This window comes from Mirounga leonina, unplaced genomic scaffold (genome assembly GCF_011800145.1).
Source record: "Mirounga leonina isolate KUSES-001 unplaced genomic scaffold, KU_Mleo_1.0 Mir_151, whole genome shotgun sequence".
Taxonomy (NCBI): Eukaryota; Metazoa; Chordata; class Mammalia; order Carnivora; family Phocidae; genus Mirounga; species Mirounga leonina.
The window spans coordinates 23142622-23166848 of NW_023270377.1; the positions used below are offsets into that span (position 1 = coordinate 23142622).

A 24227-nucleotide genomic window follows, 5' to 3' on the forward strand; every position below is an offset into this window, starting at 1 on the left:
TCCTTTTGGGTAGGTATATGGGGATTTTAGTACAGGGGCAGGTATTTATCTCTAATTCCTAATAATAACAGATGGAGAAAATTCTAGCAAATGCTAGCAAATTTTTTTCTAATTGAATTGTCAGGACTGTCAAATTTTATTTACTGCATCTTCAATTTATAATTTATTGCTCAGGTCAGTTCAGTAATCTCTACCTATATTTCTGACAGGTTATATACTGATACTTCTCTTTTTGTTAGTGTAGGATTTTTGTGAGGGATAGTAGATCAAAGGAGACTATATATTAACTTTTGAGATAGTTGGGAACACTAATCCTGCTATCTTGTGTCTTAGAATATTTATTATACTATATATTATTATTTACTATAATACATATTATAGAACTTTATATATAATAAACTTCATTTCAGTTACCTGAATTGTATTGGTAACAAAATTTACAAGGTTAGCATGACTTTTTTGGTATTTAACCCAATTACATATATAACTTCTGCTTTCAAACATGATGAAGTATTAGGAACCAGATTTACCCCCTGCTCTGAACAATTAGAACACCAGACAAAATATATTAAATGACTTTCAGACATTGAACAATCGGTACTGCAGGACTAGGATTCCAGAAAGTAGAAAAACAAATGTGGTGAATCCTATGATTATCCGAGCTTACTTCCTAGAAGCAGTTTCCAAGCCATGCTTAGGAACAGGAAACCCAAACAGAGCCAGTCAGTCTTGCTGATTTGGAGACAGATCAGAATCCATGGAGACCAATGCTCTTGGAGTATAGAATATAGAGGAGTATCAGGAGGAAACTGCACGGAAAAACTCTGGAGTTTTGCAGAAGCCCCTTTGACTCTTTGGCTAAATAGTAATCTACGTATGTGTATGAAGAAGCTACCTGCAGCTGGGAAAAGGAAGAAAGCAGAAGGCCAAACAATTCCTGGAGTTCATACAGCAGTGAGAATAGTCAATTCTCTCCAGCCAATGTGGAAAGACTTTGTAATCATCAGGTCATTGAGTAAAATCCTCAGAAAGTTTATTGCTTTCATACTGGGACTAAATTAGTCTTTAGATTAAAGCATGCTCTGGAACTGCCTTGAAGCATTAAAGCAAACATCAAAAAGGTTGAACTGACTCCAAGTAATGTAATGGCATACAAGAATAAATGAACCACAGTTTAAAGAAATGCAACAAAATCTAGAACCTACTAATGTAAAATTCACAAAATCCAGAATGCCACTAAAAAATTAACAGATATACATAGAAGGCAGAAAATATTACCCATAATCAGTAGAAAAATCAATCAATAGAAATAGACCCAGAAATGCCCAAATGGTGAAATTAGCAGACAAGGTTGATAAAACAGTTGTTATAAATATACTCCATATGTTCAAGAATATAAAAGAAAATGTGAATATGATGAGAACAGAAGTGATACTAGAGGAAAATGCATAGCATTAAGTGTTTATATTAAAAAAAGAAAAAGAAGGTCTCAAACCAATTAACTAAGCTTCCTTAAGATATTACAAAAGAGCAAATTAAATCTAGAGAATGTAAAGGAAGGAAATAATAATTTTAAAGGCAGAGATCAATTAAAGGGAAAATAGGAAAATGATACAGAAAAATCAATGAAATCAAAGGCCAATTCTGTGAAAAGATCAATAAAATAGATAAACCTCTAGCCAAGATCAATCAGTACAAAAACACAACACTCAATTTACCAATATCAGAAATGAAAATTGGATGTCACTAAAACTCCTATAGCCATTGAAAGTATAATACAGGTATATTATGAATAAGTTTATGTCAATAAATTCAAGTGGATGAAATAAATTCTTTGAAACACAGAAATTATCCAAGCTCACTCAGAAAGAAATACTATGATAGCCTTATATTTATTCTAGAAATTGAAATTATAGTTAAAAACCTTTCCACAAAGAAAACTGCACATTACTTCACTTGTAAATTCTGTCAAACATTCAAGGAAGAAGTAATTTAAGGAAACATTAGGGAAAAAATGAAGGGGGAAAAATGCTTCCAAACAGATTGAGTTCAGCATTACCCTGATACCAAAACCAAAGGAACTGTAATAAAAGAAAACTATATAGCCATATCCCTCATGAACACAGAAACAGAAATCCTTAACAAAATTTTAGCAAATAGAATCCAGAAATACATAAAAAAGGATAGCATATCATGACCAACTGGGGTTTATCCCAGGGATTCAAAGTTGATTTGACATTAGAAGAGTATCAGTGTAATTCCCCATATTAAGAGACCAAAAAGAAAAAATAAGAGAGAGAGAAAGAAAGGGAAATATATATATATATATATCTTCAAAGATGCAGAAGAAGCATTTGACATAATTCAGCATTTATTCATGATAAAAAAAATTCTCGGAAATAGAACAGAAAGAACTTCCCCAATATGGTAAAAGCCATTTTTGGAAAACTTTGAGCTAACGTTATACTATTAATAAATGAATGAAAGTTTACCTGTTAGAATAGGAACAAGGCAAGAATAGATCTCTCCACTTCTATTCAGCATTGTACTAGGTGTTTTGTCAATGCAGTATGGCAACAGAAAGAAAGAAAAGACATATGAATTGCATTGGAATAAGTATGACTATATTTGGTTTTAGATGATATAATCACCTATACAGAAAAAGCAAGGAATTGACCCCCCCAAAATTAAAACTAATGAGTGATTTCATTAAGATTACAAGAAGCAACATCAATATAAAGAAATCAAACTTATTTCTATGTGCTCACAGTGGACAACTGGAAACTGAAATTTAGAAAGCAACATCATTTATTATAGCATCCAAAATACATGAGTTACATAGAGATAGATTTATGTAATTTTGTACAAGAAAAATAAAAAAAATAATATTGCTGAGAGAAATTAAAGACCTAAATAAATGGTAAGATTGGTTTAAATGATTCAATACTGTTAAAATGTTAATTTTCCAGAAATTAAAACTATCGGTTTAATACAATCCCAATCAATATCCCAGCAGGCTTTTTTGTAGAAATTAACAAACTGGTTACAAAATTTGTTTGGAATACAGAAGATCTAAAACAGCCAAAATAATTTTGAAAAAGCATGGGGCATCTGGGTGGTTGAGTCAGTTAAGCATCTGACTCTTGATTTCAGCTCAGGTCATGACCTCAGGCTGATGAGATCGAGTTCCATGTCAGGCTCCACGCTGGGTGTGGAGCCACCTAAGATTCTCCCTCTCCCTCTGCTTGTCCTGCCCCCTCTCCTTCTCTTAAAAAAAAAAAAAAAAGAAAGAAAGAAAGAAGAAAAAAAGAGAGAGAGAGAGAGAGAGAAAGAAAGAAAGAAAGAAAGAAAAAGAAAAAGAAAAGAAAATGCAAAGGTATGTGACTCACACTACCTAATTTGAAGACTAACTCTGTTAGTAGTATCTATTCTTTTAGTTTGTGGATAGATAGACACAGAGATCAATGGAATAGAACAGAGAATCCAAAAATATACTCACAATATATGATCAATTGATTTTGAACAAAGGTACTAAGATAATTTAAGGAGGAAAGATAATATTTTCTATAAATGGAGCTAGAACAATTGGATATCCATATTTTAAAAAAGACTTGCCTGCAAGTGTTGGTAGAAGCTTATTCCTAAGAGCCATAAACTAGAAACAACCTAAACTAATGAGTGGATTAACAAACTGTGGTACATTTGTACGATGAAATACTGCTCAGCCATAAAAATTAATAAACTACCAATACATGAATCTCAGAATCATCATGCTGAATGAAAGACAGACACAAAGGACTACATACTGCATGATTCACTTTATATGAAATCCTAAAAAAACAAGGCAAACAGTAGTGACAGAAGCAGATCAGTGGTTGCAAAGGGATTTGGTACAAAGAAGCAAGATGACATTTTTAGAGCAACAGACATGTTCTGTATTTTAATTGTGGCAGTGGTTACACAACTATATATACTTCCAAACTCCTTGAATTATATAAAGTGGGTGGATTTTATTTTATGTAAATTATACCTCAATAAAGCTGATTTTTAAAACTAAAAATTGACATGTATCGTAACTCAGAATTCAGGAGTAACAAACATTTGTAAGGAAGATGGTTGCTTAGAAGAGCCAATGTAAAGCTGTTACCATGTGATTGAGCCCTACTTTATCAAGTAAGGAAAGTGGGAACTTGAATACAACTGTTTTCTCTCCATCTCTCTGTCTTTTCTCCAAGACTTCTCAAAGTTTTATTTGGGGAGGGGGGGAAAGATGACTTAATAGGTTTTAGCTGTATTCCAACAACACATTCTTTTGGCACTTATTGTGGTGCTGTGGAAATCGGGAAAGATAGACTCCCAAAATCAGTGCCCTGGCAAACTATTTATCTTTTATTAGTGGATATGATTAATTTCTATGCTGTTTTTTCTAGGATGAAATAACATCATATAGCCCTCTAAAAAGATAGCTGCACAATTTGCAATTTAAGAAAAATGGGTCAGTATAACTTTCCCCTTGAATTTTAGAATTCAGACACACAGGTCAGTTTGAAGGAGAATTGATGCAAAGTTTAGTTTAAACTCTATCATTACCCTTAAAATATGTAATCAACATACAGGAGTAAACTTCCATATCAAAATATTTCTTTTTTGTATTATTACCAGTAATAAAATGAAGCTTCATCCAAGGGTTTTTCAGATCTTAATCCCGAAATTTCTTATAAAGTTAATTTCAACTCCTTTGATAATACGATTAAGATTATAACAAGGTGAAGAAAAATATTCTTCACCTTAAAAATAAATTTTAACTCAACTCCAGACTTAGAGAACATGATGATTTATGATTTTCTATAGAACCACTATTTCCAACTTCAGTATGTAAGAAGCCATTTGGGAAGTTTGTTAAAAATGCAGACCTCCGCGGGGCACCTGGGTGGCTCAGTTGGTTAAGCGACTGCCTTCGGCTCAGGTCATGATCCTGGAGTCCCTGGATCGAGTCCCGCATCGGGCTCCCTGCTCGGCAGGGAGTCTGCTTCTCCCTCTGACCCTCCCCCCTCTCATGTGCTCTCTCTCATTCTCTCTGTCTCAAATAAATAAAATATTTAAAAAAAAAAAATGCAGACCTCCAGGTAACACTCCCAGAAGTTCTAGGTCCAGCATGGTACCCAAGAATCTCCATTTTAACAAACATGCCAGGGAATTCTAACATAGGTAGCCTGCAGTTCACATTTTGAGATCCATTGCAAATGGTTAAGCTACAATGTTTTTGAATATAGGTAGGGAATTTTGTGTTAGAATAGTTAAATAAATAACAGAACAGAAAAGAGGATATATACAACTTTACATTTCCACAAATTCCTCGTCTTACTAATGTGTGATTACTCTTTCAGTGGCTAAGCTTTCCTAATATATCATGTCCCTTTTTTATTAAAATGAAGAGTTATGATACATCCTTACAGAACTATACCATACCAACAAAAGTGATATTATATACTGCTGTTTAAACATGATGAAATTAAAAGCTACATCTGTCTCTACTCCTTCTTAAAACTCCACTAAAATCACAGTAGACGTTTATAGAAGCTTATATTCATAAGAGCAAGGACAATGGGAAAGGAGAGAATAGCAGCCAAGAGGAGGATGGAAAGCAGACAGAGAGAGGGGTGGTAACAGACAGTAAGACAAGACTGAAACCTTTAGTGGATCCTGAAAATTGGAAGAAACAGGACCGTTGAAGTCAGGGATGGAGCTTTGGACTAAATATAAAGGTATTTCAAAGTCCGCATACAAAATTGTTAGAGCACAGAGCTACTCTCACACATACAGCCCGCCAACGAAATCCTCCTCCTCCCCCTCCCCCTTACAGGAAAATAAATGCTTGGAGGCATTGGAGAAATTGAATTGGAAACGTTCAGGCTTAGGGACTCCAGGGAAAGGAGAGTGGGGGGTGGGGGGGCAACAAAGGATTTCAAGCAAGGAGATTATGTAAAAGACCACAATTGAACATTTAAATTTGTGGCCCCATTCCTTGCCTTCTAAAATACAGACATTACAGCTTCTATCACCCTTGGGATTGGAAATTAGAGGCATCTTCTCCAGGGAAATTGAAAGAGAAGACATGGGGGTCTAACAATAAAGAGATCACTCTGCAGTAGTTCACAAACTTCACCTATGTTTCTTGAACTTCCAGTTAGCTTTTTAGTACCTCACTGTTCAATATGAATGAACAATAAATATTCAGGGACCAGACATTTAAGAAAGTCTTCCAGTACAGGGAACAATATAAAAAGAAAAAATCTCAGAGAAAAGAGACAATATAAAGAGGGAAGAAAATTTAAAAAGAAAAAAGGCTCAGAGAGGTAAGTTTTGGGCACAAATAAAAACAGAATTCTATTTAAAAAAAAGAACAAAAAAACAGGAAAGAGCTCTTAGAAATTAAAATGCGTGATAACCAGAAAACATTTAGCAGAAAGATTCAAAGAAAAAGATGAAGTTTTTTAAAGTCAAAAGAGTAAAAGGACAATCAGTATGAGGGGAAAAAGATAAGAAATTTAAAGAATCAGTCCAGAAGTTCTAACATCAAACTAATAGAAATTCCAAAAAGAGGACAGAAAACTAGATTATGATTAGATTGGGGGTGAGAGGAGCAGGGGAGACTGTGTATTTCATTAAATGCCCTCTAGGACTACTTGATTTTCTCAGGTTTGGGCATATATAACTATAGTAAAAAGAGAAATAATTATTAAATAAGAAAAGGACTAGGAATGCTAAGCAAACTAAATAATTCAACATTATCATAATTCTATATTATCCAGGAAAAATTTGTCCTCTAACTTCAGCAACAAAAATATTATAACATAGGGAAATGTTCAAGACATATTCAGTAAAATAAGCAGAGTATAAATACAGTGTATAAAGTGACAATTTCATAACAAAATATGTCTTTGCATGTACATAAAAAATACAAGAGGATAAAAATGTTAAAGATAGTTATCTCTAAATTGTGTAATTACGAATAATTTTGGTGAATTTTCATATTTTTACACAGATGTATTGCTTTGAAAATTGGAAATTTAGTGAAATTTAAGGAAAACCAGTGAGAGAAAAATATTTAAAGAGATAGGAAATGATGTTATTAATGAAAACCCGACCTATTCTTTCTGTGAACAAATCACCATACTAAACTTATTGCAGGTTACAAAGATATATAAGACATTGCTCCAGTTTCTCAAGAAGGTCACAGTCTAACATGGGAGATCAAAATGAATGTATACATAGCCACAAATACAAGATAGAATGTTATGTTTCCTAGGTGTGGAGCCAATATGGTTATGATTCTTTCATGGGAAAGATCACTTTTAGATGGAAGGCTAGGGAATTTGGGAATGGAAGAATGAATGGATTTCAAGAAACCCAAGTTGTATGAAGCCATTCCAGAAAGAACTAAGACTCAAGTGTAAAAGCTCATGGTGATTTTGGCCGGATCCTGGGGTAGAAGATGGGATGTATGCTTTGGGACCAGTTAGTGTAGGGTACTGGATGCCAGGTAAAGGGATTTGGACTTTGTTCGATAGAAATTAAGAGTCAGTAAAGGTTTTTAAGGAGGGGACTAAATAATTATATGAGAGAACACCTGATTTGAAGTCTATTATGCTAGCCCAGGCTAGTGATAATGAAGAACTGAACATGCATATTGGTTGTGGGATTGAAAGGGAAGGATAAACTTGAGAAACATTGAAGGAGTTGAGTCTATAGTATTTAGCAATTACTTGGATGTGGAAAAAGAGGTAAGGGGGCAACAAAAGGAGCTGCCTGTTGGGAGTCTGGATTATTAAAACAGTGGTAACAATGGCACAAAAGAATAGTCAGAATAAAGAAGTAGTCTTGTGGAGGAAGATAATTTTGGATATGTTGAATTTTAGATTTCAGAGGAATATGCATAAGGCAGTACTCAAAAGGCATTTGAAAGTATGAGTTTGAAGTGCAGTCACTCAGCAAATACGTATTGAGTATCTCCTATGTTTAATAACTACCATAGCACAATCCATTCAAAATTGAGTAAAACATGACCTCTGTTCTTAGGACAAGCTCATTTTTTTGGAATTAGGGAGATGAATAGATATCATACGGATTATCACAGTGAAATTATCATAAGTAATGCATCAACAGACTATGGACAGAGTACTGTGAGAGCACAGAGGAGAAAACTCCATCTTTGGGTTCACCAAGATCATTCTAAAAAGGTTTAAATGACCAGTAGCAGCTTACAAACATGGGAACCTATTCCAGGCCTGATCTGGACATTTCACAGCCCAGATCTGGGACAGCCCAGATATGAGGGCTTAATCTAGAGGGAACAGGGGGAGACTATTATAGTGAGAAGAAAATCAGAAGTTACGTATCTATTTGCCAGGTAGGAAGAGGTTGAGAAGCCAATGAGGGGGATCATAGGATTTGATTCCAGAAGCTAAAACAAGTGATTCAAGGCAAATGAAAGTTTGAAAGTGGCCAAGAAATTAGGAAGATTTAGAATCAAATCCGCTGGATTTAGTGATTCAGAGGCTATTGATGACTTTATAAAAATGTCTCAGTAATATCAGAATGAAGACGTTTCAGACGGTGAGAATGTAATAAAATTTATAAAAATAAATGCAAAATAATGTGTTACACATATTAACGGATGGTTTATAAATATCACACAAATAAACTTATCGTATATAGGGAGTAAATGTAAACAATATTTTCGTGAACTTGATTTTTAAGAAATATCAAAGAACTGACAGGAAGTGGTCTTGTGGGGCTAGTAGAGCCTTGGATCTGGCAGGGATTGTTGTTGATGTTTGAAAATCATTTTCAAAAGAGTAGTAAGGGCATGATCTAGACTTTGAAGGAGCTAAGTACATGAAAACAAATAAAAGGATGACGGCAGTTCCCGGAAATCCTGAAACACTGCCTCTCCTCCACTCTACCCGCGCCCCCCCATTATCTGATTAACTTAACTTTTCCTTCAATTATCAGAAGCGTTCCTACCTCGGGCAGACCTTCCTGTCCAACCTTCTCAAACTAAATTAGGTTCTCCGTGTTAGGCTAACACAACATTCTTTTGCTCTATAGAATCTACCACAATTTGTAATATATTGCTTGTATATTTGTTAAATGCCTGTCTGCCTCACCAGTCAGTTGCTTGAGGATAGGCACCGTGAGAATTTGTTCTCTACTTTATATTCCAGCCTCATCACTGTGTTGTTGGTACACAGTAGGTTTTTAACAAATATGTATTAGATGAGAGGCAGAAGGATAAAATGGAGCATTTCCAAAGTAAATGTCTTGGAGATAAAACAGTTACAGGATATCAAAGTCCAACATATGTTGCCCAGCATGTGGATTGCTGTAGTGGAACACAGATCAAGATTTTGGGGAAATTGAGGTTATACTTCTAGAACAATTTGCTCAAATTGGGATGAAGAGGAAAGAGTGATGTTTTAAAACAGATGTCAAATGGGAGAAGCTGAAGTAAAACAGAAAGGATAGACTACAAAAATGAGGTTAGTAAAAAAAAAAAAATGAGTTTCAAAAACAGTAAAAAGTATACTGTCTTTTCTTCTTTGGTGGGTGAGTTAGAAATTTATTGAGGGCTGTGAGCCAAGGGGAGTGGAAGGGAACTATGTTTAAATGACGTTCAGAAGGTATAAGGTTTATATTAATAAGGGGAAGAAAGTATAGGATGATATGTTCATAGTATAACAGGTATCCTAGGACACAGTGCAACAGGACCGATAAAGGGGGAAGACAGACGATGAAACTAGTTGACGGTGGGCTCTTAAGCACAGTGTATGTGCTTAATCAGTACTAGTTAGTAGACTTGTTTAGTGCAAATTCATTTATTTCTAAAGAAACACACTAAAAAACCCCAAAATTAAGTAACAGTGATAGCAAACAAAAGCTTTTTGTAATATGTAACCCCATATCTTAAAATGCAATTATATGTAAATATATTTACACTATTTACGTGAAAAGTTTTTGACTAAAAGTATGTTCTTGTCATTTTTTTTTAATATTTTATTTATTTATTCATGAGAGTCAGAGAGAGAGAGAGAGAGACGCAGAGGCAGAGGGAGAAGCAGGCTCCCCGCCTAGCAGGGAGCCCGATGCGGGACTCGATCCCAGGACCCTGGGATCATGACCTGAGCCGAAGGCAGACGCTTAACCATCTGAGCCACCCAGGCGCCCTATGTTCTTGTCATTTTTAATGTTCTCAGTGATAAAGATTCTTTGCAATATACAGAGATACCTTGGTTCAATATATAAAAATTCTTGGTTCTGAAAAATAGAACTTCATTTGCTTTGTGTTTTTAGAAATGACTAATCCTGCTTTAGATAGCTTTTATTTAAAACTATTTACAAAAATTATGATCATGAAATAATGGAGTTTATGTGCACCTCAAATACAATTTAAAAATTTGGTGGGTTTTTAATCAGTATAGTGAAATTTCTATGCAGCTCTGAATACCTTGCCTTGTTACAGTATTTTAATTGCACTTGTGACCAGTGTCAGAGCATGGTCTTGTAAGGTGACTGGAGTTAGGGATACTATCTTTGACTATAAAAAAGAGTGGTCTGTTTGTCCTCTGGGCAAAACAAAGTGATTCCTACATCCGATGAGGGCCACTGACCTGATTCACACTGCACTTCACTACCGAGGGCTTTGGCACAGACCAGCTGGTGTTTTATGTTTTTTCGGTATTCATTCAAAACCAAGAATCAAAGTGCTCTGTGATATCCTTGTGAATTGTCATACAGTAAAGCATGTCTCTTTCCAGAAGTGTGTTTTGCTTCTTTGGAAGTGTTTTTTTTTTTTTTTTTTTTTTAATGTGAGCATCAAAGTATTTTACCTGGTATACTGAGATACAGTTCTCTGGCTACTAGGAAATAATTCATTTCCTGAATGTGAAATGCATTAGAAAAAAAAAAAGAAGAAGAAGAAGAAAATGTTACTATCATCGTATAACTAAATAGGTTAGGACTTCAGTGGTTATTGTTAATAATCCTGACTCAAAGCACCTAGTAGGTTAATTCTTGGTAATATAAGAACAGTGCTTATGTGGGAGAATACACTTATCTGCTGCAAAGTTTTGCATGTGTGAATAGCTATTACCAAGGTGGAAAGAAAAGAGAAACTCTGCTTTTATCTGTACTTTTTCTCATCACTTGAGTTCTTTTTAGTGTCCTTGGTACCGACCGTACCGTGAATAATGTTTTCATTAAATAATGACATTCCATTTGTTGCATTTTAGTTTTCTTCATTAAAAATTCTCTGTCCTTATCCCCCCAAAAAATAAATTAAAAAAATTCTCACCATGTATCTAGGACACTCCCGATTTGTCTTTTGAATGAGTCAAAGCTGAGAGAATTATGTAAGAGCAAATGTTAGTGTTACGAGTCACATAATTTGAAGACTGATCATCAGCCCCTCATGATCTAGGATACAGTCAGACCATGAATTTGATTCAGTATTTCCCCTAACACCAAAGGTACGATCTTGCCTTATCTTCTAGCTGTCTTTTAGTCTTGGTATAAATTTATTAGCTTTTCTTGCCTAAAGCAGAGTGTGGAGGAGGAAGAGATTTGAGTCTGAAAAACATATAAATGCTTCCCTCCACACTATCACAAGTCAGATGTTAATTTTGCTTTGGAGGAGACTGACGGCACACTGATCTTGAGTTCTCTTCGCAGTGGGTAAACCTCACAAGTGCAACTACTGTGGACGAAGCTACAAGCAGCGCAGTTCATTGGAGGAGCACAAGGAGCGCTGCCACAACTATCTCCAGAATGTCAGCATGGAGGCTGCCGGGCAGGCCATGAGTCACCATGGTGGGTAGAATCGGCATTCACCATTTGCATCCCCCCTCACTGCCTTTGTAGTTCCTTAGGGGTTGAATGGTTCTCTCTCTCTACCCTGGAGCATGAAGATAAAATCTTACTCTTTTTAAAACAATTTTAGATCACCTTAACTTTGCATGGGGTTATCTTCTGAAGCACTTGAAGTGAGTTGAGCTTCGGGGCCCTTGGCAGACAAGCTGTACCGAGTTTTTGTGAAACTCCCAGATTTATTTCTGATGACATACGTTTGAATTAAGATAATAATGACAGCCAGCTTTGAATACACCAAAGGAAGAGAGTATTTGCTCTTCTCTTTCATTGGCCGCACTAAGTAGTTAGAAATGGTTCTAGGAAAGTCTACAGAGTTCCTAAAAGAGCTGGCTGTGTATTTTCATTTCTCTTAGGTAAGTGATAAGTGATAGAATTGATATAATTGGAAATTTCTCTAATCTGTTTTGTGATTTATCTTGGAAATTACTCATTTTGCTTTCTACAAGCATAGGGGACAATCTAGACTAAAATTAGGCACCACTTCCCTCCACAAAAATCAAAACCCAAGCAAAACATCCTCATCTCTGCAATATACAATAGCAGGTAGGAAGGTAGTTTCTAAGGCTTATCAACTAATAACATTACTGGAAAATTAATGTTGACAATCAGCCTTGCGAAGGGAAGTTATGAATTTTAGTTCTTGAGATTTGGAGCATCTGTCTTGTCCTATTAGTTATATTTTTATACCGATTAATTTTATCATTCATATAAGTACATACAAAAACCTTAACTTACTGTTTCATTTATATCTTTTATTTTAAAAAGATTTAGCCAGTATCAGATAATATAACTGGAGAATGCTGTAGTCATTTTCAAAATATGAATATCTATTTAACAACTTATGGACAGCTCAAGGATTATTTGTGGGTTTTGTTTTGTTTTATGTAGTACATACTGTAGAACTGTGTTTATAGGACAGCAAGTGATTATTTGTTGTTGTTGAGTTGGGAATTTAATTTAAAATATTTATTTTGTTACCCTGAATAATTAAAGCATTGCTTCTTGAGGGTAGTTTATATAATCTAAAGAATTATTTAGTTCTACTTGTTATTGTGAATGAGTCCTTTGTTTTTATATTATTATTAACTAACATTTTTGAAAACCTGTGTTTTATGTCATAGTAAATTTGATATTGCAAGCTTGCATTACCTGGGCTTATGAAGGTAGCGTAGGATCCAGAGCAGGGAATGTAAAATGGTGGGTCTAGGAGTCCAGCTAACCTGGCCTGGCTGTGTGGAGTCTGTGTCACAGACTCGGGACGAGAACTAAATGTGACTGGATGTGCAATAAATACCCAATAAATAGTTCTTTTCACTGTTACATTTCAGGGCATTAAATATTAAGAAATGTTAAATGTTCCATGCCCTATAGAGTTATGTTACTTACCAGCATTAACTTAGGCATTTGAGGTTTCATTTGCCGTTTCTGTTTAAATTGTTGTTTTTAGAGGTGGCTTGAGGCAGGGTAACTGGTGGAGGCTTGAGGGCATGCCAAAATTTTCTAAAGACATTTTGTGGTACTACTACTGTTTTTTCCATATAATGTTCTCTCCTTGCCGTTTTGACATTTGACTGGATTATTAATTAATTCCTTTTCAATTGAGTTTCATAAACTCAATGGAAAGTGTGTTGCACACACATCTGAATAAGAAATAGAGCCTCTTCTAAAAGACTTTATGTAAAGTGTATATAAATAGTCAACATTTAACTATGTGTTGGCAAATTAATCAGTTATAGAATAAGTGCTGACGAAAAATTAAGCAGGTGTATTCTGGGGGGAAAAGACTTCTAAACAACCACAGCATCAACCCTCATTTCCCAGACTGCTTAGCCCTTAATAATCAAAAGCCCTTTATAGGTTGCTCTAAAACTGGAACAGAATGGGGAAAGTGAGGAAGATACTCAGGTACTGGGTAGAGCAGGGGACAAAGCCAAAAACAAGTGTATGGGGAGTGTGAGAGGAGGAGATAGGTTTTGGTATCCTTTATAGACCCAAATATTTGTTCTTCAATATTGGATATAGTTTTAACCACATAAGTTTATATTAATATCATTTCGTGCTGTACTTTTTCTGGGGATTTATAATAATAATTTGAGAGTATCCTTAATCTCCTTTTTCTTCTGTTAACATTCTTAATGAAGAATTGGGTATATGGGGTAAGAATTGATAAATGCCATAAGAGGAAAAACATACTGGCAAAATGCTCCTAGAGTTCATCATTAACCTTGTCTTACATACATAGCTTGGCACGTGTCTCCTTTTAAAGACAGCCACAGTGAAATTCATATTTATATCCTTCTCTCTCTTACTATCCTGCTATATCTTGTCTTTTCTTTTTTATATTTTCTTTTAGTGGTAGGCGTGGGGGTTTCCATCATTGTGGTTGCCATTAGCCCTTTGAAATTAATTTTTCTTTTTTTGTTTTGTTTTGTTCCTGACATAGTTATGTCTCCTAGCCTCTCTTTCCTAAAACATGTTCTTCCCCATGTTGACTCTTCTAGGGAGGGGAATGTCTGAGGTCAAAGAGGCATTCTTTCACTTCATTCAGGAAACATTTATTGAGGGCTTGCTATGTGCCAATTTCCCACACAACATTCTGGGAATATAAAGATAAATGGACACAATTTCTTTCTTACATTTATAGTATGGTAGGAAATAGGTACTTTATAGAAAGATGAATATAATGAAGCAAATGCTGTAATAAAGATGTATGCACACTTCTCCAGGAGCAAAAATGCAGAGCTGACCTAACTCTGTCTCCAGAAATCAAGAAAACCTTCTTACATGCAGTGCTTGATTCGTACATGAGGTTGAGAAATATCGTACAAATTAGATTCACAGAGAATGTACGTTCCAGGCAGAGCAGTTGCCAAAGGCTGACACTTGGAGGTATAAAATAACATTAGCAGGTTCCTGGACATTGAACATAGTTGGAATTAAAGAAGTGGTAGGAAATGAGACTGACATAATTGGTTGTAATGCAAAAATGGAGCCTTGTATGCTAATCCAGTGTTTGAATTCCACTGGGGTAATCCGATTTGTGTCTTACAAAGAAAAATGTCACCAATGAAGAACATAGGAGAGATGCCTGACTGAGGTGGGAGAGACTGGAAGTGAGAATGCCAAGGAAAAGATGAGAAGGCAGTAACAGGAGAGGAGAACAGGATGAAGCATTTAAGACATATTTTAGGAGGTAGACTAAAAAGTTTTGGGTTTGAGGGAAAAGGAGAAAATTCATGACTTGTAGTTTTGGAAGTAAAGATAATAATAATGGATTTTATGGCAGATTATCTTATTTGAAAATTATCTTTATGCTCATTTTTCAAGTCTGTTTAGCTTGAAGAAAAAACTTTAAACGCTAAAGTATGTAATTAGCTTTTTCCCCCTTGCCAGAAGACAAAAATGAAAGCATGAACCAAAAGATAGCTATTTTTAAAGCAAGAACATAGGGGCGCCTGGGTGGCTCAGTCGTTAAGCGCCTGCCTTTGGCTCAGGTCATGATCCCAGGGTCCTGGGATCGAGCCCCGCATCGAGCCCCGCATCGGGCTCCCTGCTCCACGGGAAGCCTGCTTCTCTCTCTCCCACTCCCCCTGCTTGTGTTCCCTCTCTCGCTGTGTCTCTCTCTGTCAAATAAATAAATAAAATCTTTAAAAAAATAAAAATAAAAAAAATAAAGCAAGAACATATATTCTTAAGTTTATGCTTTGAATTATTTGAGAAAGGGAAGTTCTTTATTGCAAATTAGGGAACAGAGTTAAGAATCTGTAAATTCTAGTAAACTTCTTCAGCTTATTTCCCTTGGGTAACATTATTTCCTTCATGAAGTCATTCAGTAAAAATACATTGAATATTATATTTGTTTCACATCATAAAAGGTATGAGAGACACAAATAAAATGCAATTCCTACCCTAAGGTTACTTACCAACTACTGGAAGATATAGACCAGTAAACTAACAGAACACTGTCTGACATGCTTTGTAGGGGCATAGAGGATAGATTTCCAAATCAGATTCTGGGTGTCCAAGAGGAATTTCTGGGGAAAGTTACATTTGAGTGGAATTTTGAAAGACAAGATGGCCAGCTAAATAAATGGAAGTCTTTTATGCAGAGAGAACAGCATGTATGAAGATATAGAAGCCTAAAGAGCATGGTGAGTTAAGGACCTACAAGTAACTGGTATAATTAGAGCACAGTTTGTAAGGGCAAAAGAAATTAGAAGGTAATAAGGTCAGAGAAATAGTCTGTGAACAGAGTATCAAGGGCCAATTGTGCTAAGCAAAGAATTTTATACTTTATCCTAAAAAATAATTGTGGATTAACATTTAATTGCTAGACATATAGGACATCAATCAGAAGAGTCAAGACAGAAGCAAGTAGACCATTGCAACAATCTGATTGGTCAAGTTGGGTTTAGTAGTCTGAAACATACAGTTAAAAACTGAGAGCAACTGCAGATGTAGAACCTAAAATACATAGTACCTCCACGTGTGTATATGAGGAGGAGGTGGTAGAGAGAAGGGAAAAGAGACTGGGTCAAATGAAGAAACCTAGCATTTGCCACAGGTATTTAGCATAGATGACCAGGTAGATAGTGGTGCCATTCAAGAATATGGTAATTAGGGGGCACCTGGGTGGCTCAGTTGGTTAAGCGATTGCCTTCGGCTCAGGTCATGATCCTGGAGTCCCTGGATCGAGTCCCACATCGGGCTCTCTGCTCGGCAGGGAACCTGCTTCTCCCTCTGACCCTCCCCCCCTCTCATGTGCTCTCTCTCTCTCATTCTCTCTGTCTCAAATAAAAAAAAAAAAAACTTAAAAAAAAAGAATATGGTAATTAGGAAAATAGGATAAAGTTTGGGGTGGGAAATGGAGATTTCAGGTTTTGAACACATTATCTTTTAGGCACCGGTGAGAGACTGAACCACCAAGTGAAACTGAGAAGAAGTTGAATATATAGATCTCAAGTTTTCAAGAGAGGTTTGAGTAGGAAGTACCTATTTGGGAGCCATCATTATATAGGCAGTAGCCTGAAGTAATACGTTTTCTAAACTTATATGGGTAACTATAGAGTGAGACATCTAGGAGGCCAAAAACATACCAGGAAGAAAAAGAGGAAAAAAAAAAAGCCATGAAGATGAGTAAGAGCAGAGAATGGGAGAATGAGAGAATGGGAAGAGTGATTTCACAGCAGCCAAAGCAAGCAAGTATTGGCACCATCGGATGTTGACAAGAAAATAAGAGAATTGAATTTTTTTTTTTATATTTGGCAACATGGAGAAAATGTATGACAGTGTAGAAGACATCCATTATTTTTGCCAGTCCTACATACCCTCCTTCTTCTGATAACAAAATTTCCATTTTCCTTTAGAGAACTGTTTCCCATTGCATGAAGCCATGTCAGGACTGTCAGCCTAGGTTGCCTGCCCTCTCTTGGCCAGAGGGTGGACATGTGACCTAATCCAGGTCCCTCAGACTCTGTCTTCTTGGATTTTGAATTTTGAGTGGACTGTTTGGTAAAAAGAGCTATGTTGGGAACACTCTTAGATGCTTCTGTCTTTAAGATTTAGCAGTGTGATGAGATAATGAAATAGTACAAGTATAAATATTTTTATCTTGGTTATAACATCAGAAATAAGGTCAAGGAAGATATTTGGTTATGAAGTTTGCTCTAACAAGTAAGATTAGTTTATTGGTGTTTTCTTAGCCTAGGTAAATCTCTATGTGATTGTTAGATTATTGAAGTAACTTAACTTTTGTGTTTCAAGCCCATCACTCTACCCAGATCCTTGAAAGCAAAAAAAAAAAAAAAAAATCGGATTAGTTATGTAATTGAGAAAATGTATCAGATCTTTACCCCAATGGCAGACCTTAAAAATATGTCAAACTTGTTTATGAAAAGTCAACACTCAAATTATGTCTACAAAAGAATAGTGTAGCATAATGACTAAGGGCCCAGACTCTAGAGCCAGACCACCTAGGTTCAACTCATACATTCCCTACTAACTAGATGTAAACCCCAAGGAATCTCTGGGGTTTTGTTGCCCCATCAGTAAAATGCAGATGGTACTTATCTCGAGGGGGTTATTGAAAAGATTAAATGAATTATTAAATCCAGTCTTAGAATAGTACTTAGCACATAGTATATATCAATTATTGTTATTATTGCTGATATGGTAAAAACAGCATCAATATTTGATATGTGAAGGGCTGATGTAAAATAGAAGTAAGACCAGAGCTCTGACAAAGTCATTGTTTTCAGTTCACATGAGCTTCATTGAACTTGGGACAAATCATCTGAATTGAGGTGGATGTGGTATGGGACAGTTCGCACACCCAGGTTTCGTTTTGAGTGTTAAATGTGTGCAAATATGAAAATTCAAGGTTAGACTTAGAGCAAAACTGCCAAGTTTTAGACTACTCATTTCAAAACTAATTAATATATTCAATTTGGGGGCAAACCCTGTTAACCAGTTTTGCTGTTTTTTTAGCAAAATTTACAACAACAAACCTTTTTTTCTTCCCTTCTTTCATTTTGGATCCTGGTTTGTGACTTCATTTCATCTTCAGTCCATACATGGCCTGTTTTTTAGCTTTATAGTTAAGTTTAATAATGTAGTAAGTGCCTATAAATCCACCACCCAAAACAAAAGTTAAGATTTTGACAATAATCTGTATCTAATTAATGGTTCCTAACCCCATCCATTCTCCACTGCCCTTCCATCCTCCTGACCACCTTTGTTTGAATTTTTTGGTCAGCCTTTCTTTGCTTTTCTTTTTAAGTACGTGTTTTTACTTTAGTTGTTGCTGAAAGAGGACATAATGTTTTATGTAACATCTTAGGATATATATTTTTCCACTTGATGATATCATGGAATATATCGCTATAGAAAATGACCTGTTTCCTTGTTTCTGAAACTCCTAACTTCCTTCCAAATTAAAATCCAGTGATTACGGCATCTCTTGTCAATCGTAGCCATATCTTATAGACATTGAAAAGTAAATTTTTCTGGCCCATCCACTGGACTGTACAGGACGAGGTTAACTCAAAACTTAGATTGAATATCAATTTCTTTAAACATGTCCAAATTAGGAAAACATTTTTCTGTTGCCATTTTTCATTTCTTCAAAATCAGCAACCTGTATTGGTTATTAAGTAGGTCACCTGAATTGTGCACTGGATGTTCTTAACTTTCATCTCCTGCTTTCTCATTTTATTTTAGTGTCCGCCCTTATAAATGAGAATGTATTGTGTTTCACACAGTGGAACTATCCTTTACAAATGAAAGGAGCAGAATACATCATTTTACAGTATATGCGGAACAAGATAGCCTAAGATATGAAACCTTTAGGTTCCCAAACAGGACTGGCACAGGTACAATTTAGAGAAAGCAGTGATAATCACGAACAAGTTATGGTCTTTCCTGTGAACATTGGCTTCAGTCATTGATCTCATCTGCCTCAGATGTTACCGTATCCATAAACATCCTTGGACATTATTTTTACTCAAAAACAACTTTGATAAGTTCTTTGTCTGTACTGTGAATGTCCATATCTAATGTCAATATCTCTGAGCTAATCTGTTAGCCCACAGCAATTTAGACAAATGGGATGAAGAGGGAGCAGCTTTGGAGAGTTTATGTCAAGTGAATTAGAGTAGTAGTTTAGTGAGCAAATATGCCAGTTATGAAATGGAATTTTTTATCCTGCTGAAGAACTCTTTTTAAAATAAATTGCAATCATAAAGCGGCCACAGTTTATTATGTGTAGACATGTTCAGAATTGGAACTCCTTCATGAAGGCTGCCAATAGGGCTAACAGCTCACTCCGCTCATCAGTAGAAAATCTGCTACAGGAAAATACACGGGTGAAAAAAAAACTGGTTAAATATCATGCTGTTATTCCGTGTGTCTGTTTAAGCTTTCCTGCAAAACAAGTTGACTTAAATTGTTTTAGAAAAAGAAAGTCCAAAAGCCTTGAAAATAGTGCAGTCTAAAAGTGATATTGATTCTAATCAATGTTAAAAACACTTTCAGAGGAGTAAGATGAGAAACAAGATCAACATGTTTGCCACCAATAGTGACCAACAGTTTATGTCATTGATCTGAGAGTGACTTGGATAAAAACAAATCGTGTGTGTGTGTTTGTGTGTGTAAAATTAGAGTACTTTAACACTAAAGATTATTCTTTCTACTTTTATTCAAGCATACTAATGTTTAACACATATCAAGGTGGCACATCCAGCTTTGTATCTTTTAAAATGTTGAAGAAATTATCAGATTGCATTTTTTGTATGGTTTTGCATAGTACCTCCTATGGAAGATTGTAAGGAACAAGAGCCTATCATGGACAACAATATTTCTCTGGTGCCTTTTGAGAGACCTGCTGTCATAGAGAAGCTCACAGGGAATATGGGAAAACGTAAAAGCTCCACTCCACAAAAGTTTGTGGGTAAGCATTACAAATTATTTTACTTCTTAAAAGGTGGTTTTAACGAGCAGAAGTAGGTTCCTATGTATTAGAGACATAGATGGTATATTTCAATTCAAGAGATAAATACCCATCTCTTTTGTCCATTATTCATTCCTACTTTATGCTCTTCCATGGGTACCACACTTAAACACACACACCCTTAGATATATGGGCCTAGGAAATAAAAAAAGACTGATAAAATTTGCTATCTCAAAATGAAATTATATAGAAAGTATAGTATATAAAATAAAATGTTCATTTATGTACAAAATGAAAATACTTAAGGAAAATGGTGTCATCTATAAGCTAGTTTTGTAATCTGTTTTCCAGTTTCCATTAGTGCCAGGTCTTTAAACTCTTTTCTTTACATGGTATTAATGCTTTTGCTATTTGATCTGGAATTAAGAGATATCTTTTCCCCCAAATTCTTCATTAGAAAAATAATGCAGCAACCTACATTCAAGAGCCTTCATATTTGGATCTATCTTTCATATGTGGATCTTTGTTTTCATCTGGCCTATGGTTTTGAAACAAAAAGATTAAATATGATGTATTTAGAGTTTTCTTTTTCATTTCCAAGCCCTTAGATATTCTTTAATACAGAGTTGGCACCATTCTGTACACTGTAAGTCATAAAGTGTCTCTAAGGATGCAAAAAGCATCCAAGTTTTTTAAGAATGTCTAAAAATAGTGATTCTGTATAAGGAATTGCCATTAATTATATATGTAATATATCTATTCTTACAGACTTTATATAGGGTAAAAATTAGAAGAGAAAGATTTTCAAATAGATTCACACATTCTAGTGTCAAAGAGGATTGCAGAACATCCCGCTATGTGTTGAGTGGTGAATGGGAGAATATATTCTCTTTGGTTATTTCAGGGAGGAAAGGCTAATAAAGTTCTTTTACTCCAGTAATCACTTAGAGAAGATTTCCTTCCAATCTAAAATTGAAGAACTAACTAATGACCAAAATATCATTTTAAGACAAGCTGGAGAGAGTTATTGACAGAGCTCATTGGAAAAAAGGCTAGAGAACAGCCCTAAGAGATCACAGTTGATCCTAGGTCAACTTAAAGCCCCTGCAAGAATACTCAAAGGCCTGCCTTGGGCCCTAAGTAACTTTTCTCTCTGCTTTCTCTCTTTCTTTTTATAAATATTTTTTAAATGCCATCTCATCTATTTTTTAAATTGATCAATTTGATGGATGTCCATTAAAATGCCTATATCCCAACTAGACACTAGTATTGTTGGGAAAATATGTCTTTATGTCTTCTGAATCTATTTAGTTCTGTTCTTTGAAATATTTTTGTTTCCTATGACTTAGAGATACTAGTCTCAATTTGATTTGATCACATTCCTTAGAAAAGAGGGACAGATTTTTTTAAATTACATTTTGATTTTTAAAAATTTCTAAAAAAAAATAAAATGACATTAGATTTTTATTAGGAATTTAATGGTATTTTTTATTTGGATTATCCTTTCTAGTAAAATATAAAAAATAATCACACACTGTCTCTATGATTTTTTTTTTATAAATTCCTTTTTACCATGTTCCTCAGTTAAATACTATTCTTTGACCTTATCAAGTCTTCCAGACCAATGATCCCTGAACTTTCTGCGTATCTTTTTGTGTCCTCCTTTCTTTTTCTTATCCAGCTTAGATTCCATGGTTAATCACTTTTACCACTCTCTTGACAATATTCTTGACTCTCTTACTTTGTTGCCTTTCTATCACCTCCTCCTGGTGAAACTCCACTCTCTAGTGAAAAGAGGAGCATCTTTCTCATATCGACAGGACTGATAGTACTTGTGGAGAAAACCCCACAGCCTTACAAATTGTTGTCACTATAAATTAATGAATAAGTGATCTCCAATATCAGTTGTTCCATCAATGTATGTAGCAGTCCTCCTTTAATCCATTCTTCAACAGTCCTCTCTCCTACTCAGCCCTGTAGCCATTTCAACATTTCTTCATTCTCCACAAACATTGTATCTCACTCCTTGATGGTATTATATCTCAGTTTACAGGGAATAAAATCAGTCAAAATAATTTCAATATAATAGCACTAATCTTATAAAGATTATGTTTATTTATATGAATACTTTCTTTTTTTCCTCTTTGTTTGAATGAAAGAAGTATCCCTCTTTCTAATTAAGGTTAATTCCTCTTCTTGTGCTCTGGAATTCTCCTATCCCAGTCCCCCAAATACCTTACATTGTTATTCCTTTTTCTCACTTACATTTTCAACCTCTCCCCTCTCTTGGCATTTTCCTTTTCATATGTAATATGATAAATTCTCATCATTAAAAAAAAAAAAATCTTCCCTTAAACCCAAGTCTCCTTCTAGCTACTACCTACTTTTTCCTTCTCTTAAAAAAATGGAGTTGTTGAAAGAGTTCCCTATGCTTGCTTTCCATAATTTCTTTCTTTCTACTCATTCCCCAGTCTATGCAACCTGGCTTTCTTCCTCATTGAGGTCACCACTAGCTTCCATAGTGCCAGGTGCAGTGGACCCTTTTTAGACTATCTTACACAACTCCTAGAGAGCATTTGCCACTCTTGAATAATTAATTCCTTTTGAAACACTTCTTTCCTTGGTGTCCATGACATTGATCTCTCTTGCATTTCTTCTAGCTTCTTTGCTCCTTCTCAATCTTCATTATGAATTTACCCTTAACAGCTATGCAAATGGAGCAAAAGTACTAATGGAGGCCTCCATTCGTGTGCCTAAATATTTTAATATTTTAAATCAAGCTGAAAACTATTGTGTTCTACCTTCCTAACTTGGAAGATTGAGTTCAAATAAATATAGAATCCTCAGATTCCTTAGAGTTCCACACCAGACCTTGATAGCATGAGCAGAACTGCCTGACCTGCAGCCAGGCCTCTCTTAGACCTACCTCTGGTTCTGTCCAGTACCAAAGGGGCCTCATGCCCATGTATGTAGACACTTCAGCCTACACATTTTAGACCCCACACATAGCACATAAAGAGTAGTGTGTTGGCCACTCCTCAGGCCTAAGTGTGTGAATACCAGCATCACAAATTGGTACTCAGGAGGATAGACCCTTTGATGAGGACTGTGCTAACCCTTGATGCAAGCTCAGTGCCATTTGGGCAAGGAATTCTGGGGTCCTGGGTATCCAGAGTATGGTCTAGGGAGTAATCTCCAGATAGGCACATTCCCTTGGCTATATACATTCCTTATTCCATGAGGAGCAAAAAACTCTGTAAACATGGGGCCCAGTGCAAGAATCCAACTTGCCTTGATCCATGGGCAGGCATTAAAAATCTTGGTGTTCTTCCAGGTTCTATTTTTGACCTTCTCTTCTTCACACTTTACCTGTGCCTGGGTTATATCTTCTATTCTTGCGGCTTCAGAAGTCAGTTTCTATCAACCACGACTTAGATATCTACATCTCAAGTAGAGGTCTCTCTCCAAAATTTGAGACTATATTTTGGTAGTTACTGGACCATGACTATTACTCAGTCTTTCCCAACATGAACTCATCATCTTTTCTATCTCATTGCCATCCACTAAGTCTCCTAGGCCAGAAACTTGGGCTCCATGTTTAACTTCTTTCTCTTACTCATGTTCTATGTCACCATGTCTATAATCACCATGTCTATAATCACCAAGCCCTGGAAACTATATTTTCTAAATTTCTCTCCATTCCATCCAGTTTTCTCCATTTCCACTGCCACTGTACTAATTCAGGCCACCATGATCTTTATGGCAATAACTTCCTAAACCATCTCAATAAATACCTAATCAAGTCACATCCCTGTTTAACCCTTTTAATCCTTATTGCCCTTGGGATAAAATT

The 24227-nt window shown here is 35.5% G+C and overlaps 1 protein-coding gene across 1 annotated transcript in view; it reads left to right on the forward strand.

The window, feature by feature from the left end:
* The window catches only part of IKZF2 (IKAROS family zinc finger 2), a 154293-nt gene that overhangs the window by 119858 nt on the left and 10208 nt on the right, over positions 1 to 24227 (forward strand). The window contains exons 7-8 of the mRNA XM_035007222.1: positions 11731 to 11868; positions 20231 to 20374. Coding sequence (XP_034863113.1) covers positions 11731 to 11868; positions 20231 to 20374 — 282 coding nt within the window. The remainder of the gene's footprint in view (positions 1 to 11730; positions 11869 to 20230; positions 20375 to 24227) is intronic.